Source organism: Mycteria americana, chromosome 1, assembly GCF_035582795.1.
Source record: "Mycteria americana isolate JAX WOST 10 ecotype Jacksonville Zoo and Gardens chromosome 1, USCA_MyAme_1.0, whole genome shotgun sequence".
Classification (NCBI taxonomy): Eukaryota; Metazoa; Chordata; class Aves; order Ciconiiformes; family Ciconiidae; genus Mycteria; species Mycteria americana.
This window is the reverse complement of record NC_134365.1, coordinates 23936435-23953626: the sequence shown is the minus strand read 5'-3', so window position 1 is coordinate 23953626 and position 17192 is coordinate 23936435. Positions and strand designations below refer to the sequence as shown.

The window sequence follows — 17192 nt, the reverse complement described above, 5'->3', positions numbered from 1 at the left end:
CCCACTTCACAGCTCAGAGTAAACAGAAGGAACACAAGGGGTTAAGTACAGCTGCCATTTGACTTTAAAGGAATTTTTTTTTCTTTAATTTTAAGGCTAATTCCTTTAATAAATCTCATTGCTTGTTGAAAAAATAGTCACTATTACATGCTTTTAATCATTCTGTTGGTTTAAAGGTGAGTTTCTTTATCAAAACAAGAAGCTACTGTCCTCAAACACCTTCATGATGGCCTGCAAAAAAATGTACTGGGCTAGACCTTCAGCAGATTTAGATCAGTCCAGTAACTTCAGTAGAGTTATGCTAACAAGGGCATGACCCATACACATACTTAATATTACTTAAGGAGATGACCTGTCACCCTTTTTGTTATCTTTAATATTTTGTTATTTTAAAACTAGAAATTAGCCAATCATAAAAAGCCTCAGTTCAGTATGAAAAAATATATTGGTGGGTTTGGTTTTAACCCTGCCCCATTATTTTTAGATGGTTTAATCTATTTCCTGTTTTTTGATCAGTGCAAAAGCTGCTGTGCATAAGAAACTGAAGAATGAATGCCTCTAAATTCCAACCTGCACATCCTTTCCCACAAAATAATAGCAACTCACAAATAATATATTATTTTGATTCCCACACTGCTCACAGACCAAGACCTCAATAGCACTAATGGCTATAAAGAATCCACAAGAAAAAATGATGGTCTCAATCCTAAAGGATTCACAGTCAAACCATAAGATAAAGGAAAGCAAAGTATCAGCAGAACACAGAAAAGGACATCCTAAAACCAATAAGGCAACACTGATCAGCATGATAGTTGGCAGCCATGGCATACCTCTAAACAGATGTTTTTTGAGGAAATTGTAACAAAAAGATTTTTAATAAGGGAACTGAAAGAAGAGAGCAGGGCAATTTTGCATCTATTTCCTGAGCTTTCCATCCAAGCATAAGCAGCAGCAAGACAGAAAGCACAAAGGCAATAACTTCATCACTGACCTCTCAAACAATAACAGAAAGCAGAGCTGGAATATCCTGTGATCCTGTGCTTCTCAGTTTCTAAACAGTGTTTCAGCAAAGCAAAGCACTTGAAATTTTGAGCGAAGTTGCCTTCACCTCAGCAACCTTGTACCTTAATTGACTGTGACAGAGGAACAGACAAGCTCGGTTGAAATGTACGGATCAAGTTTATTTCCTTGTCTCAAGAAAAGAGGCACTATACCTAAACCGTTCCTGACATATTTGTCCAACCTGTTTTTAGGAAAAAAAGCTGCTATGTGTAGTACATTCTACCCTGAAGCACTGCAAAATCCTAAACACGGAGACGTACATGTTGACATTACTTTAAGGTGGTTTTCCACTAGAATAACTCATGTCTTCTTTGCCAGCTCCTCTTAGTGAACAGTCAGAGCTTTCCATGATAATAATTTTGAATTTTGAGCAGTACATAAACAAAATAAAATCACACTGGCCCTTTAAACACCATTCCAGGCAGGTAACAAAATCAGTTATAAAAACTCTGAAAGTCTGAACTAGTTCAGAACTGGCAGAAAACAGACTGTGTTTTATACTGAGATTTTCAGCAGCAGGGGAAGAGCTCTTTCTGCCAAATCTATGCTGCTGCTTAGAATGAAGAGTCAATAATTAAACTGAAAATTCTGTGGAGAGACTTAGTGATCTGGCAGGCACAAAACAAGCATGTGGAAGAAGTTTAAGCTGGAGAAAATACCACACAGCACATTTAGTCAGAAAAGAAGGAGAAAAAAAAAAAATCCTTGTTACTAAGGAAAGAAAGATGAACCCGTTCAAAATAAGAGTACTTCAGGAAGTCAGGGGTTTTCATATGGACTGAACATATTGAGATTTATTCTACAATACTTAAAGAACTGACTGAGGAGATAGAAAGCTCTTGAGGCTTTATGGGGAAGTATGGAGAACTTGCAAATGGGAAACGTAGTGCTTATGCTCAGAAAAAGGGGGAAAAGAAGCAGCCAGGGAATTATCAATCATTCAGTTTAACTTGAATTCCCAGAAAAATCCTGAAAGAAACACATTTCAAAAACACAGAGAAAACAAACAAGACAAATAACAGCCAAAGGGGATCTGTCAACAATGAGCTGTCACATTCCCTTCAGTGAGAGGGTAACAGGCATCGTGGATGAGAGGCAAGCAGCTAGGTGTCATTTATCTTAACATTAGAAGGATTTGTGACACCATCTCAAATTACACTCTCAGTCATAAGCAACCTGTTGAAACAGATCTAGCCCCTAAAGGCTAGGTGCAAATTGTATCAGAAAGCTGTGGGAAGATAAAATTTGTCATTGATTCACTGTCAGAATGGAAGGGATGGTACAAGGTGGGGCCTGGAAAGGTCTATTCTTAGTCTGCTATTATTCAATACTTGTAATAACCACTCAATGCAGTTTGGATGATAAAATAGAGTATATGGTGATCAAATTTGGGCAATAACAGTGGAAAAGGTTGAAGCTATACTGAACGTCAGGACACTTATTCCAAATGATACTGCAGAGAGTCAGAAAAAAAAAAGTGTGCAGTATAATAGGGACAACCAACAGGTAGCACATTATGGGTCAGGAAGGATAGAAAGATAGCAGCTCTTCAGCAAAAAAGAGATCTCGGGGCTCTAGTGCATTATAATACGTTGAACCAATGTTATACTGTTGCAAAAGGGGCAAATGCCATGCTGAGAAATGCGGATAGATAAAATAATCTTTCCCCTCTACTCTGGAATGATGTTTCTTCTGTACTCTGCACTAGTGAGACTTCAGCCAGAGCACTTTGTGAAGGCTGGATCATTGTGTTTCAGTTTGAAGGAGAATCAAATGGGGAGTCCAGAGAAAATCAGCAAAGATCAGAAGTGTTTCTAGAAAACATGATCTATGTGAGTAAATTGAACAAATGCAGGTTGTATAGCCTGAAGAAATAACACAGTCTAGGGGGTAAAACAACAGTCTTCAAATACATGAAAAGGAGGAGGATGTGCTCGATGTATGCTGAATAAAATAAGAAGTAACGAGCTTAAATTATAGCAATGAGGAGTAAAGTCAGGTATTTATAAGACACTTCAGAGTGATAAGGGTAGTTAAAAAAAGGAAGAGAATGCCTTCAGAGGCTGTAAAGTCTTCATCCTTGGAGTAACATAAGTATAGAAGATGCTAACTTTATGCAAGGGCTAGATAGTCTCTTGAGATCTGTTTAGCTGTCTTCTATAGTGCTTGGGCAGATTTCAGGTACTAAATACTTTGAGCACAAATGAAAAACTAAGACCGTAACTACGCCAGATAAATAGAAATATTTCAATGTGTTCTCATGACAGGTAAATTCTTTAGACTGCCTTTTGCGGTTTTACAGAATACCTATTTAAGAAACCGGTTTTTTATATTTATAAGAATAAAGTAAATAAGAAATACTGATGATCACACTTTTCCTACTTCTTGGCTAATTAATGATGTATTTTAAATATTGTTATGGGTAGAGTTGCTGTATTGCTTTTGGTTACAGGGAAAATGCTTCTCTGAGAAACAGTAGGGAAAGAAGGTCTAAGTAAAAGAAATGACCCCTGTCACAAGAGTAAACTCTTTTCCATATAGCCATAAAGGAACATAAATCAGTTTGGGAAGTATTAAGCAGCTCTCATGTAAAAAAAAGTCCAATCTGGAGCCCTGTATGTGAACAGAAATCTCTCCAAGGATTCATAGAAAAGCTGTCCTTACCTACTAAAGTGATGCACAACCTGAAGCAAAAGAAGATCCTAAATAGGTAACCAAGTTTGTAAACTAATACATCCATCATGGTGTTCTTCTAGAGCTCTTGCGAAAAACATGCAGTCTTGCATTCACTCAGGAAACTTAGTGTATGAGTCCAGTTGTTTGTATCCCTCCCAGCATTTGCTCAAGGCATACAGGAAATCTACCTTTGAGGGGATTACTAGCAAATCAAACAAAACGAACTCTCAAAAGCCAGAAAACTTAAGAAATGATGGCTGAAGGAGATCTCGGAAGTAACCCTCTGGCCCCACCTCTGAATCAACTATGCAAAATCAGTCTGTACAGATCACCTGCTCCAACCAGACCAGGGCACTGGAGATTGCCCAGCTTCCCAGGCAATGCAGCGCAGTGCTTAATTATCCTCATCGTTAGAATCTTCCAGCATGTCTGCATTAAATCTCTCTTACTGTAATTCAAATCCACTAATTCTCCTAATAGCCAAATTAACTATGACTAACAGTTTGTTCTTTTCCTGAATAATCTTTTCTGTATTGAAAGATATTAACTCCCCTCAGTTTAGTCTTCTCCAGACTAAACAATCCTAGTTTGCTCAACCTTCCCCTGCAGGCATAATTTTAGATGGCTGATCAGTGTCATTGCTTGCAGCTGGACTCTCTCCAGCTACTCTACTTTTCGAAGTGAAGACACAGTTCTGTTAACGAGGTCATAGCATTGGGGAAGAGAACAGATGGATTACATCAGCAGTCTAGGAGTTCCTTGCTGCAATTGCCCCTGGCGATGCAAATCTCAGTTAACAATTCCAAAGCCATTGCTTAGCTTTATGCCTATGCTTTCCATAAAGGGGAATATGCCTGTGCTTTCCACTTCAATTAATGGAGTTACTGGAAACATTACTGCTCACCTCCATATTTGATCCAGTCATTCCCGGCTGTCCTGGTTTCAGCTGGAATAGAGTTAATTTTCTTTCTAGTAGCTGGTATAGTGCTGTTTTGGATTTAGTATGAGAATAATGTTGATAACACACTGATGTTTTAGTTGTTGCTAAGTAGTGCTTACACTGGTCAAGGACTTTTCAGCTTCCCATGCTCTGCCAGGTGCACAAGAAGCTGGGAGGGGGCACAGCCAAGATAGCTGACCAAAACTGGCCAAAGGGATATTCCATACTATATGACGTCATGCTCAGTATAGAAACTCGGGGGAGTTGACCGAGGTGCAGTGACCACTGCTCAGGGATGGGATGGGCATCAGTCAGCAGGTGGTGAGCAGTTGCATCACTTGTTTTTTTTCTTGGGCTTTGTTCTCCCCCCCCCCCCAGTTGTTTGCCTTTTCATTACAATTTGTTGTTGTTGTTATTATTGTTATTATTATTTTATTTCAATTATTAAACTGTTCTTATCTCAACCCGCGAGTTTTCTTACTTTTGCTCTTAGATTCTCTCCCCCATCCCACCAGGGGGGAGGGTGAGCAAGCAGCTGTGTGGTGCTTGGTTGCCAACTGGGGCTAAACCACAACACCGGCACATCCTATTGTCCCACTCAACACTAAATCTCTTTACTGCAAGCCGAAGTTACAATGAGATTAGCTACACATTCCTCATTCCTTGCCTTAAGCTGTACTATCACAATATCACTACTAAAACCAGTGATACCATTTTGGAAATGTGGAAAATAATTCACTTCCTGTCTTTAAATAATTTTAAAAAAAGAAGTGTTTGGGAATTTATCAGGACGAAAATTCCTGGATAAATATTAGATGACTATCCTAAAGAAATGAAATTAATACTACTGCAAGATGAAGAGAAATTGCAGCAAAGCAAACAGAAAAAGTAATCATATAGTAATGTTCCACTAACTGCTGGTTATTCTCTTTCATCATGTCATAACCACTGAATGTCTCTTTCGTTTTCCATTTAATGATTTTTAATTTAGTAGTAGACTTCCATTATGTAACACAAATTAACAATAATTAAAGTCATTTAATCCACCATTTTTACATTTAAGCATGAACATTTTGCTTCCAGGTTTAAAGGGCAGCTCAATCTTCAAATTACAATATATATATAAATTTCTGTGGGGGAGAGGAGAAAGATGGAAGAGACTGGGGAAGAAACATGCTGATATTCCATGTTTCACACTGGTACCTCACAAAGCAATTCACTGGAGACTTGCTGCCAACCATACATAATCCAAACTATCTGCTATGCCCAGTAGCTGTTTGTCTATGCTAAAGCCACATTAGCTGGTACCAGGGGAGCAGCTAACCCTGCTCTGAAGGCCCATATGTGAACGCAGAACTCTCCAGGAATACATATAAAAGCTCCTGATTTTTCATTGTTCTATCACTGCACACTTGTTTTTATTGTGAAAGAGAAAAGAATAATTTAAAACACAAGTGATTTATTTTATTTGTCATGCATGGCAAGGCCTCCTTTCTGGTTTTCTGAAAAAACAAGAATACGCCATGGTCCTGTTGGCTATGGCTATTTAAAGAACAGTTCATTCTAATCATAACACTTCTTACAAAGGGTGATGGCAAAAAACTGTAAAATATGTACCATCAACTCAGGAATCCTGTGACAAATTCACAGCCAAGAATGCAACTGTAAGCCCATGCTTCATTTGAGAAACCTGACTTTCACTGACCCTGACAAGGTGGGAAGAAATCCCTATTCATCCTAACTCCCCATCATTCATCAAGCAGAAGCTGTTTCACTGGCAATCTGGTATCATTCTAATGAAGAACAAATGGTTATCCAAGTTCAGGATATTTTCTTAACAGCTCTCTTTTTTCCATTTTTTTTTTTCTCTAGAGAATCAGTCAAGATGTCTGTTTCATTGAGGGAAAAAAAAAGACTATTAGGACCAACAAAGTAAAAAGCTTCAGAAGGAAGACAAGTTGTCATTCTTCTTGGGTTCTTCTAAGGTCATTGGTCTTGAATCCAAGTTCTGTTCTGATTTGCAGTCTTGTCTGAAATAGCATCTGTTCTACTACAGGCACATCTCAAAATAATTTAAGGCTTTTTCAACATCTGTATTCAGCTTATTCCCCCCCCCCCCCCCCATCCCAAAGAAATTTTTAAAATGAATAATACAATCTGTAACCTTTCAAAATCATAAAATCCCAATTTTATTCCACATTTTTTGTATTTTGCTGGCTTGTCTACAATTTGCATCCACTGTAGCCTACTGTTGTCTTACCTCTTCAGTCTAGCATTGGTCCTTGTGACTACATGTCTCATATTGACCTCAGACTGACAATAAAGAAGAATAAATCCTGAGTGAGTCATACTTACTGGCCAGTGCTAAGATCAGGACTAGCTTTGTAAAACCTAAGTAGTCTTCTAAAAACCATAATAGTCTCTTTCTACTTTCAGCCCTGTATAGAATAAAGGAAGACAGCAGTATAATTTTGAGAAGAATAGAAGAACCTAAAACATTTTTGCTTGTCTCATTGAGTTTTATTTTTAACCCAGCATCAACAATTTTCAGGCAGATAACATGGATGGAGTGTAAGTTTGAACTCTACTGCCCTATTACATATGGGCAGAAGAACACCCTGCAGGCAGTATGATTGTCATATTTTGTTTATAGATATAATCAAATACAGCACTAAGTGCTCCTGTTGTGTATTTCACTGTAGTGTGTTCTTTTGTTAAACACAGGGCTTAGGTTCAGCAATTTGAAAACATCTATCAATTATATAATAGCTACCACAGGAAAAAGAGGCTCTCTGGCTTCTTTAATGAAATATAGTGGCCTACAGCAAAGCTTGAAACTTATTTGCTGCAGTTAGAGAAAACATCAGAAGCTTCTTGAATCATTTTCTTGTACCATGTCACAAGAAAGGGAACTAATGCATTTTGAATGTTACTTCCAAAAAGAATTGACTAATGTCAGTGTTGATAGTTTCCTTCAGGATTAGATACATAATTTACAAGAGTCCTAGAAAAGAAGAGAAATCAAATACTGATTCAAATCTTTTTGTGATACGGGTGCCTGAAGGGAAGCTCGTTGTCGATGTGGGGTTCCCAATTTTTACCATTTCACCAAACACTGTGCTTAAGGCTGATGATGATTATGGCTGTCTCTCTGATAGTTCATCACATCAGTGTAATTTTAATTTATGGTTTTCTTAGTCATAAGTCAAGACCATTACAGATAAATGGATGCCCCTGAGTCATTTATATCCTCAGTGCATATACTGCATAAATTTGAAAGTTTATGCATCCTATTATTTCTAAGAGAATGTTACAAATCTGTTATTGTAAAATTTCTCTTGCCTTTCAACAGAACTCTTGTGTTCTGGTGAAAAAATATACCAAACCAAACACAAGTGAATTCTGTCTTAAAAAATTCACTGTTTTCACTTGAAACATACAGTGTTTTGATATGCTTTGTTTTTTTCTTAAGGAACAATATCACATAAATGGATATCCACCCAAGCTTTTTAACTGCATCAGCTAAATACCTGATGCTGAAAGCACCAATAATTGTGTCTGCCTGAAGTCCCATCAATCAAAATTACTAACTTGAAAGAATATGGACTTGGATCTGCATATTTTTTCAGATTAGGATCTTTAAACACAGATTTTGCTAGACCAAAACTATGTATAAACTTGAAATGAAATCTGAGAATGCTTTAAACTATATTAAACAGGATTTTTTTTTAAAGTCAAGATATTAGATTTTAAAATTCTTAAACATTTCAACTTTTCTTTTTCCAACTGGCATTTAGGTTTCAAAATAGAACATTTTTAAAGAGGGGAAAAAAGTCCCTCAGAAATGAACCAGAACAAACTGAATGGGTTCCTAAGGAAAGGAAACTGAGAAACTTGTTATTAGAGCTTTAGGACTGGGAATATTTCCATTTACTGCCACTGACAAAAGCCATCAGTCAGCATCTCGATCTAGCCCTTATTACAACACGTGCAATACAGAACACAGTTTCTAAGAGGGAATTCATTATTAATCATAAAAGGAAGTTGATTTCCAATCGTAAGTGCCAGGAAAAGCAAGCTTGTTTTTAACAACTTTCCCCTTAGAGAGATTACATGGTTGAGAAATTTGCTAAACCCACACATTTGTAGGAACTTCTACGTGTGACCTGATATGCAAAATACTGTTGCAATATGAATAAAACATAACATTTGCAGAAACGGCTACCTTTTCCTGTATTTTTATTCATTATGAAAACCAGAATATTTTTTGGAAGAAAGGATTTTAACTATCAGAGTTTCCTGAAAAATAAGTTATCTTCTTCTACTGATAAAGAAAAGAAAATGAGGAAAACAAACAACAGAAAACCCTGACAGTTAACATGTAGTCAGTGATCAGAAGTACTAAAGCAATTATTATTTCCTTCAAAGTGATACTACAAATTTGTAAGGTCTGGCTATTTCAGTATATGAAGATCATTTAAAGTCAGGCAACTTTAGAGAATAAAAGGACTTTAAAAGGGGTGTAAATTTACATTGTCGGAGTCATGTAAAGTGATAATTGTATAAAAGACAATCAGGTTCTTTGAGATTATAGTTTGATGTTTCTAAATATCTGCTTTCAGATTTTCCTTGCATCTGTCAAAGATTGAGATACCTTATTCAAACTCAGGAATCACACAAAAATTTAAATTTTGAAGATCATGATTCTTTTTTAATTTAACTTCTATACTGTATCTCTCATCATTGTCACATATGCAACTTTTTTGTAAGAACTGCAAGAGTAGTACTGATCAGTAATAATGAAGTTCCTATATCTGGAAGCTATAGCTGCTTCAGAGGAAATCTGAAAGGTCAGTCTGCCTAAAGGAGAGCATTAATGTTACTGAGGACTACAGGGAGAAACCAGCACCGCAGCTAGAAGGGTCTCTGCAGCTGGTGAAGCCTGCTGACAAAGAGCCCCTTAGGGAGCATGATACAGAGTCTTTATCTAGCCAGTCAGCACTTTCTGCCCAAAGGGAAAGCCAGCACTGCACCAGGAAAGGAACAAGTCTGAAGCTTGACCACAAGGACCCTGCAGAGCCAGCAAAAACTTTGAGGAAGCAGAGACCCTGGCAGAGGAATCCTGAATCCTGAGGGTTGAGGTCAGAGACAGGACCAGGGCTGGCCACCCAGTGAGGAGCCATAGCCCACACAACGGAGACCCACAGCCAAAACCCAACAGAGAAAATATCAAAGAGCATCCTAAGGAAAAGGAAAACAAAAAGGAAAAAAAAATCAGAAAGAAAAAAGGAATTCCTTTGATTCAGTTATTTAGATGCAAGACGTGTTCCAATCTTAGTGACATTAATTGTTCCAAAGGTTGAAATGTACTGCAAACCTGGTACTTTCATGAATTTTCTGGCATAGAAAATAAATAAATGAATAAAAGCTATAAATTTTCTGAAGCACAATGCCAGCTGTATAGATTAACACAATCATAAACACAATGATAGCTACAACATGTTACCACACAATTTGAAGTAGAAATATGTGTAAAAACAGGAGTAGGAATACCTATAGAGGATATCTAGCTGACAGAGATTCATTAAAAATCATAGTTATATGTGTCTTCATTAAGAGAAAACTGCAGAAGAATGAAGGATACCGTGAGAAAAGTATTATATTTTTAAACTACCTCCTTTATAGAACAGGAGGGTAAAAAGTGCTCTGCTATCCTAACAGTGCTTTGCCTTCAATAAATATAGACGTTTTTACTAAAACCAATGAAAACATCCACTGTGTTCCCTCTGATCCATTGCAATCAAAGGCACTACCTAATTTACAACAGGATGATTTGGAGTATTGTCTCGGTTTAGCCCCAGTTGGCAACCAAGCACCACCCAGCCGCTCGCTCACTCTCACCCCCTGGTGAGATGGGGGAGACAATCGGAAGAGCACAAGTAAGAAAACTCGTGGGTTGAGATAAGAACAATTTAATAATTGGGGAAAAGAAAATATAATAATAATAATAATAATAATTGTAAAGAAAAGGAAAACAACAAAAGAGAGAGAGGAACAAAACCCAGAAAAAAACCCACAAATGATGCAACCGCTTGCCACCTGCCAACTGACGCCCAGCCCGTCCCCGAGCAGCGATCGCTGCCCCCCTGGCCAACTGCCCCCAGTTTCTATATGGAGCATGACGTCATATGGTATGGAATAGCCCTTTGGCCAGTTTGGCTGTGCCCCCTCCCAGCTTCTTGTGCACTTGGCAGAGCATGGGAAGCTGAAAAGTCCTTGACCAGTGTAAGCACTACTTAGCAACAACTAAAACATCAGTGTGTTATCAACATTATTCTCATACTAAATCCAAAACACAGCGCTATACCAGCCACTAGGAAGAAAATTAACTCTATTCCAGCTGAAACCAGGACAAATATTGACAATCATTCACAGACTACTTGAGTTTAGTACATTTTGTCTAGTGAGAGGAGGCAACAGCTTTGCCACAGAAGATCATCATGTGGCATAAGCTGTCTTCAACACATGCTAAGTAAGTTTAGTGAATATAGAAACAGATGGAAACAAACTGTACCACCACTATTACGACTTCCTTCTTCATTGTTACTATACCAGCGCCTGCAGACACCAATGGAGACTTGCATCCAGAATCTCAAGCCCCGACAAATTAAGAAATAAAGCCCTGTCATCCCTTTAGAAATCTTCCAGGCTTTAGATAAAGATGAATAAGCCAAGAAACAGGAGTGAAAGGTAGGGGTGTGAAAGGCGCGGAAGGGGTGTGCAGCAGAGCAGGGGACGGTGGGACAAGAGCAGGGCCATGGCAAAAGGCTGGGAGCAGGAACACCCACTGCAGAGCAGTGCCCGCCCGTTCACATCTCCACAACTCCACACACTAGACAGAGCTCACCCGTGAATTTGGACAACCAGTTGTGTCCAGCACATGAGCTCATGGAGGTGAAAAAAATAGGGGCAAACAACATCCTAACACATCCATTCTTAATGAGAGTTAACAAGGGGTGTCCTTAGATAAATCCTTTCCTGTTAGCTTTGTGGTCAATGTGGTTAGCGTGGTGTGGTTTCAGTGGTCTGAGTAGCAGTCAATCTAATCATATTTCAGAGAACTCCCTGGAGTACACATACATCAGGCAGAAATAATGGGACTGAAAAGCTACAGGCTTAATGAAAAATTTAGCAGTCTAGGGGGAGATAGAGAAAGGGAGATTGGAATGGAATTAAAATTGAAGCAAATTCTAAGGTAGCTTTTAGCTACTACTGTGTAACTGCTATGTTAGTGCTAACATTTGTGGAAAATGTGTGTATCAGTTTTTTAGCTCACTTAATAAACACTAACTTTTCACAAAACCGTAGTAAGTATGAAGATCTGGAATGTATGCCATAATAGTTATGATAAGGGTCTAACTCCAGTGTTTTCCAGAAATTACTATTTAGTATTAGTCTTTAAACTTGTTTAACCATTTTTTTTCCTTTCATGCCTTTCAACAGACAGATACCAGGTTAGTGGAGGGAGATAACACTGCCACACCATCTGCTACACCCAGTTTCTGTTGGTAGGGTTTTTTCTATTTGGGCAGAATAATTAAATAAATAAGTCTTTACCAAGTAGTTATAGATATTAAATGGTAGATATGGTAAAGTGGTTTAACAGCCATGGATGAAAATGGGGAGCTATCATATGTGTTACTGTGGGTAGCGCCCAGATAATTATTGCAAAGTAGTCTCGAAAGGAGAATAATTTGTAAATATTTACTACACTGTCTTTGTTACTCTTCTTCAGGAACCTCTCACATGGAAAACCAGAGAAGTTTGAAACCTGTTTTTTGTGATTTGATTAAAGTCACCGAATAAACTCCCTTTGGTGAACCTAGTCATCAATTCACACTGTTGCCCTTCTCATTAGCCCTTAGCAAAACAACACTTGATATTTCACATTTGCAGAGCTACCCAAGTGGCTAACATACCTCAAGTAAACCCTGTAAATATTGCAAAGCTAACAAGGAAACAGGTTAACTCCATTTTGCTTTTCTCATGACTGGAACTCTCCTCGCATGGAGCCAACCAAGTGCCTTGGACCCAACAATGTCTCAAGTTACAGCTGTGGCTTGATGCTTAGCAGTCATACAAATATTGCATATTATGTTCTCTGAATCTTATTGGGATGATGATTTTCAAAACAAATATAACTCCATGCACAGGTGAGGCTTAACTACCACAAAACTTGCAGAACATATTAAAGCAGCAATTAGAAACACCTCCTAAGGATGGGTAAGTTGTGTCTTTTGTTTCTTCTGCTATTAAGTAATAAGGGACTATACTAATCCTAGTTAACTATATAGAAAAAAATCCAAATTCTCCCTTTAAATTTAAGAAATATTTTTATTGCAGTAGTTCATCATCCCAGTGTTTCAATTAAATCTGAAGTGGTTAGAGTCCAAACTTCTCTTTTACTAAATACATTTCCATCCCCTTTTATTATTTGAAATACCTAGGCAATATATATGTACCCATCATTTTGTCTGACACCTTCTTTTGAAGGATGAGTTCCTATTTCCCTACCTAACTTCATAATCAGTCTGAGGAATATCAGATATATAATGATTCTAAAATATCTTTTAAAGGAGCAGGTAAATACACAACCCAACCTACTTTAAACTATAAAGAATTTGGTTCGGGTTACTGTGTTATCTTTTACTGTCTTCTCAAGAAGAGAATGGAAGAGCTTTCTTCTGCCAACTGACAGAGAAGAAATCATCAATATTTTTTAAGTTATTTGAAACAATGTGATACTCAAATGAGTATTCTCCAATGTCAGCATCATAATCAAATTAGTACTTACATTTAGATGAAGTTGGTTAGTCCACTGACCAATTACTTTGTATTCTGTACTCTTGTTGGTGATTTGATACTGAAAAATATCATAGCGTCCGGGAGCATCTCCATTTTCATTGAAGATAACAGGTGTTCCAGCACTCCCTGAAAAAAAAAAAATTAAAAAGCAATTAGGATAAATACCTTTAAAGCAATTTTCCAGAAAATATATTTTGGAGGCAAAATATACTAGATGAGCAGGTTCTTGATAATGCAAGGTTAGTATGGTAATAAATCCAAAAACCTCACAAAGAGAAAATGTGTGTTATTGTCATCATCACAAAATCTACCCTATCTATGGTTAATTAAAACAATTTAACAAGCTAATCTTTTGCAGTCTTTTTGGTTGGTTGGTTGGTTGGGGTTTTTTGTGTGTGTATTACAGAACATTAGGAAATTCTGTGACAAAACAGAAGTGGAGAAACTTCTTTTGACTTGCAGAAGGGTACAATTTCACTTCAGGATGTGAATACAGTAGGTCGTAAATACAGTGCAGTAGGCACAAAATAGCAATCTCGTAACGAACTTCATAAAGAATTTCCCTGTTAAGTATGAAAATGAAATGAATATCATCAACTTAGGAGCCAACGCTCATAAAAGACCTTGAGATGCAAGTGTCTAAATCTGGTCACAGTTAATGTGATCAGTTTCTAGCACTGACCACCTGTGTAAAAGTGTTCTATCAAAATAAATTAAGGACAGCAGCTGTGCTTGTTGGTCTCTCCCCTATACATGACACTCCCTGGCAGAAAGGGCCATTTCTGAAGCTGTCAAAAGTTATAAATCAACACTCTGTTCTTACTTCGATCAACAAAATGTTCAAAGATTGAAAACTACACATCTACCTTGGCAACCAGGCCAGCCAAATTAGAACACATTTTGATGAATTCCCTCAAGGTGACATCAAGGATCTGCACTTCTACAGAGACTTTTCAAAAACCACACAAAGAATGACATTTTCACCCATCCCCCAAATTCATATCTACAGGTGAATCATATTCATAGTTGAGGTCCACTGAAGACAAATTCAAGTATGTTAAAAGTTTTATTTGTTAGTTAAAAGTTCTAAATGGTAAAGTTCTATTTCAGTGACTGGAGAATGAAATCTATCTTTACTGGGGAAAAGAACCAAACCACCACAAAAGCTACCCCCCAATGTTTTCACTTTTCTCCATACGAACAGCCCAGAAAAGGAGAATATCCAGTTCATAGTAAATTCCTACAGTATAAGACTTGTTAATGTAGCACCTAGAGGCACTAAGTCCACTGAGAGTGGTTTCCAGAGAATGCCAAAAAAAACTTGAAATTCTGGATACATATCAAGCAGAAGCTAGCCAGTAGAAGTGGGGACAACAATCTACATAACCCAGAATTTCAGCATAAACACTTCTTGTATGTCTGTCTGTATACCATAAAGTGTTTTGTCCTATTGCTTTGTATAGCAGCTTTCATACAAAACTGAAATCCAGTGAAATAAACAGTGCTTTGAGAGTGACAAGTGGCACATTAACTGCTGTGCCAATTTCACAGTTCTGCCAGCAAAACTCTGGCTGCAAAAAGTAGATGTGATCAACCGTGGAAGAGGAGCATCAAAAAATTATGTGTGATAAAGACTTAAGACCCCAGGAAGATACAAGAGACTCAACATAAAATTTTGGAAAGCTCTTTGTGCTTTGCTCCCAATTCCTTTGACAGAATAGAGGGCAAGAAAAATGCCAGTCTACAGTCTTCCAAGCAATGAAATTATTCTTCACTGCTCAAATAGCAGGTTGATCTAATAAATTTCTTCCACCCAATAAACACATACTCAACTGTTGTTGGTATGGAGGTATGGAGGTAACCTTCAAAATATTACTCTCAAGTAATGATGGAATGCATCTTTCCACTCAGCAGCATTTAAAGAGCTCATGGAAAGAACAGATATATTTTACCAACAGATACAAAATGTCCTTTATATCCCTTAAGACCAATGGGAACTTCAGTCACTCATGCTCACCAATAATAGTGTGAGCTTATAATCTATTGCTGGTTTTAGAAATGTCGTGTACAAAGAGACAGACTATAGTACAGGCCAGAACCATCTTTCTCTTTGATATAGTGATGTTCTCAGCTAGACCGTAACAGCATCTCACGCTGTGCACCTCAGTCAACAGGGATGCAGCATCCTACTGAATTAAGCTGCCACTCCGAGTCCAACAAGATCTTTCTCATATAGCAGAAGTTAAAACAACCTTTGCCAGGTTAACAAAGGTTGTTAAACAAAGGCTTGTTAAAACCTGGAATAAGCCACCAAAGATTCAGACCCCCAAACACTGGGAAGAACTCACTATCCCTCTGTTGAATAACAGATTTTTAGAAAGTACAATAACAGTCACAGTGCCTGCTGTAAAGTAAATTTGATAATGTACTAGCAGTGCTGCCATAACTAGTAGATACTGTGAGCAAGCAGTACCAGACCATTATTTTCATCTATGTCTTATAATTTATATGTCTTTTAGTTCATTGTGCTTTGTGGAATGAAACATTTAATGGACGTAAAACAAGGAGGTATGCATGGCTGGACTGTGCTAACAAATCGTTATCTACATAACCAGGAAAGCAAAGCTTAAAGGCATTTGAAGAAAAACTGGGGATTTTAGCAAGGGTTCCCAAAATTATGAATGCAAGATGGTAGCAGAAGCCTTGAAAGTGTAAGGACAGAATGAAACTAGAAGCCTCAAGGCTATAAACAAATCACCGGTGGTTAATTAGTATTCTTAAAAGAATTTTAATCTCATCTGAAGAAAAATATAGCCTGATGGGTGATCCAGATGAACAGTTTGTCTGAGAATGGATAGTCCACAAAATTAAAAGGTTTTCTAAGAAAATATACTTTGTTGGATAGTCCATCAAATTAAAGTGAATACTTCTGTGGAAAAACTGATTAACACTGTATAGAGATCAGATAATTAAGCCATGTGGAGAAACATTGTAGCTGACGATAACTAGTAGCAGAGGTGGAGGCACATCTAGATTCAGTATATAACACTGTAACAAATGCCACTGAGTTGTACAAATGCCTCTTTTTTTGACAACCAGATATGCAGAATTGAGCACTCTTGATATCCTGTACTGTACTGCCGCACATCCTTATACTGTACCATTACCATTACAGGGAATTGCATCTTAGTACTAGTTTAAGACATTGAGTGTTTAATTGCTCCACTTAATGGTCATTGAGGACTGGCTGCTAAATCTAAATGCAACACATTGTGGAGAAAAAGCAATACAGAATACACCACTGACCTGAGGTAGTGAGCCCAGGTTATATACATTCCAGCTTGTATAAAAAAATTTTGGGAAACCACACTGAATAGTTCTTGGATAGGGTATTTATCTTAGAGAAATAACTTGAATATCCTCATCCAGGAACCACATTTATAGGGCACCATCATAGCAAAATGTTACTTTTGCTTAGGAAAAATGTCCCTGTCATGCTAGTGTAGACCACCTCAGAGAATACAAAGTAGCACACATTTTTTAGATAATTTCACTAATTTCATAATCTTTTTTTTTTTTTATAATTTGTCAGCAATCATTTAACAAGGTAGTTAAAGAGCAGTGAGGGAACTGTGCCTTTGGGCCTTTT

At 37.6% G+C, this 17192-nt stretch overlaps 1 protein-coding gene across 1 annotated transcript in view; it reads right to left on the bottom strand.

The window, feature by feature from the left end:
- GRM8 (glutamate metabotropic receptor 8) overlaps positions 1–17192 on the bottom strand; it is a 340486-nt gene that overhangs the window by 58641 nt on the left and 264653 nt on the right. Inside the window, exon 7 of the mRNA XM_075491536.1 lies at positions 13533–13669. Coding sequence (XP_075347651.1) covers positions 13533–13669 — 137 coding nt within the window. The remainder of the gene's footprint in view (positions 1–13532; positions 13670–17192) is intronic.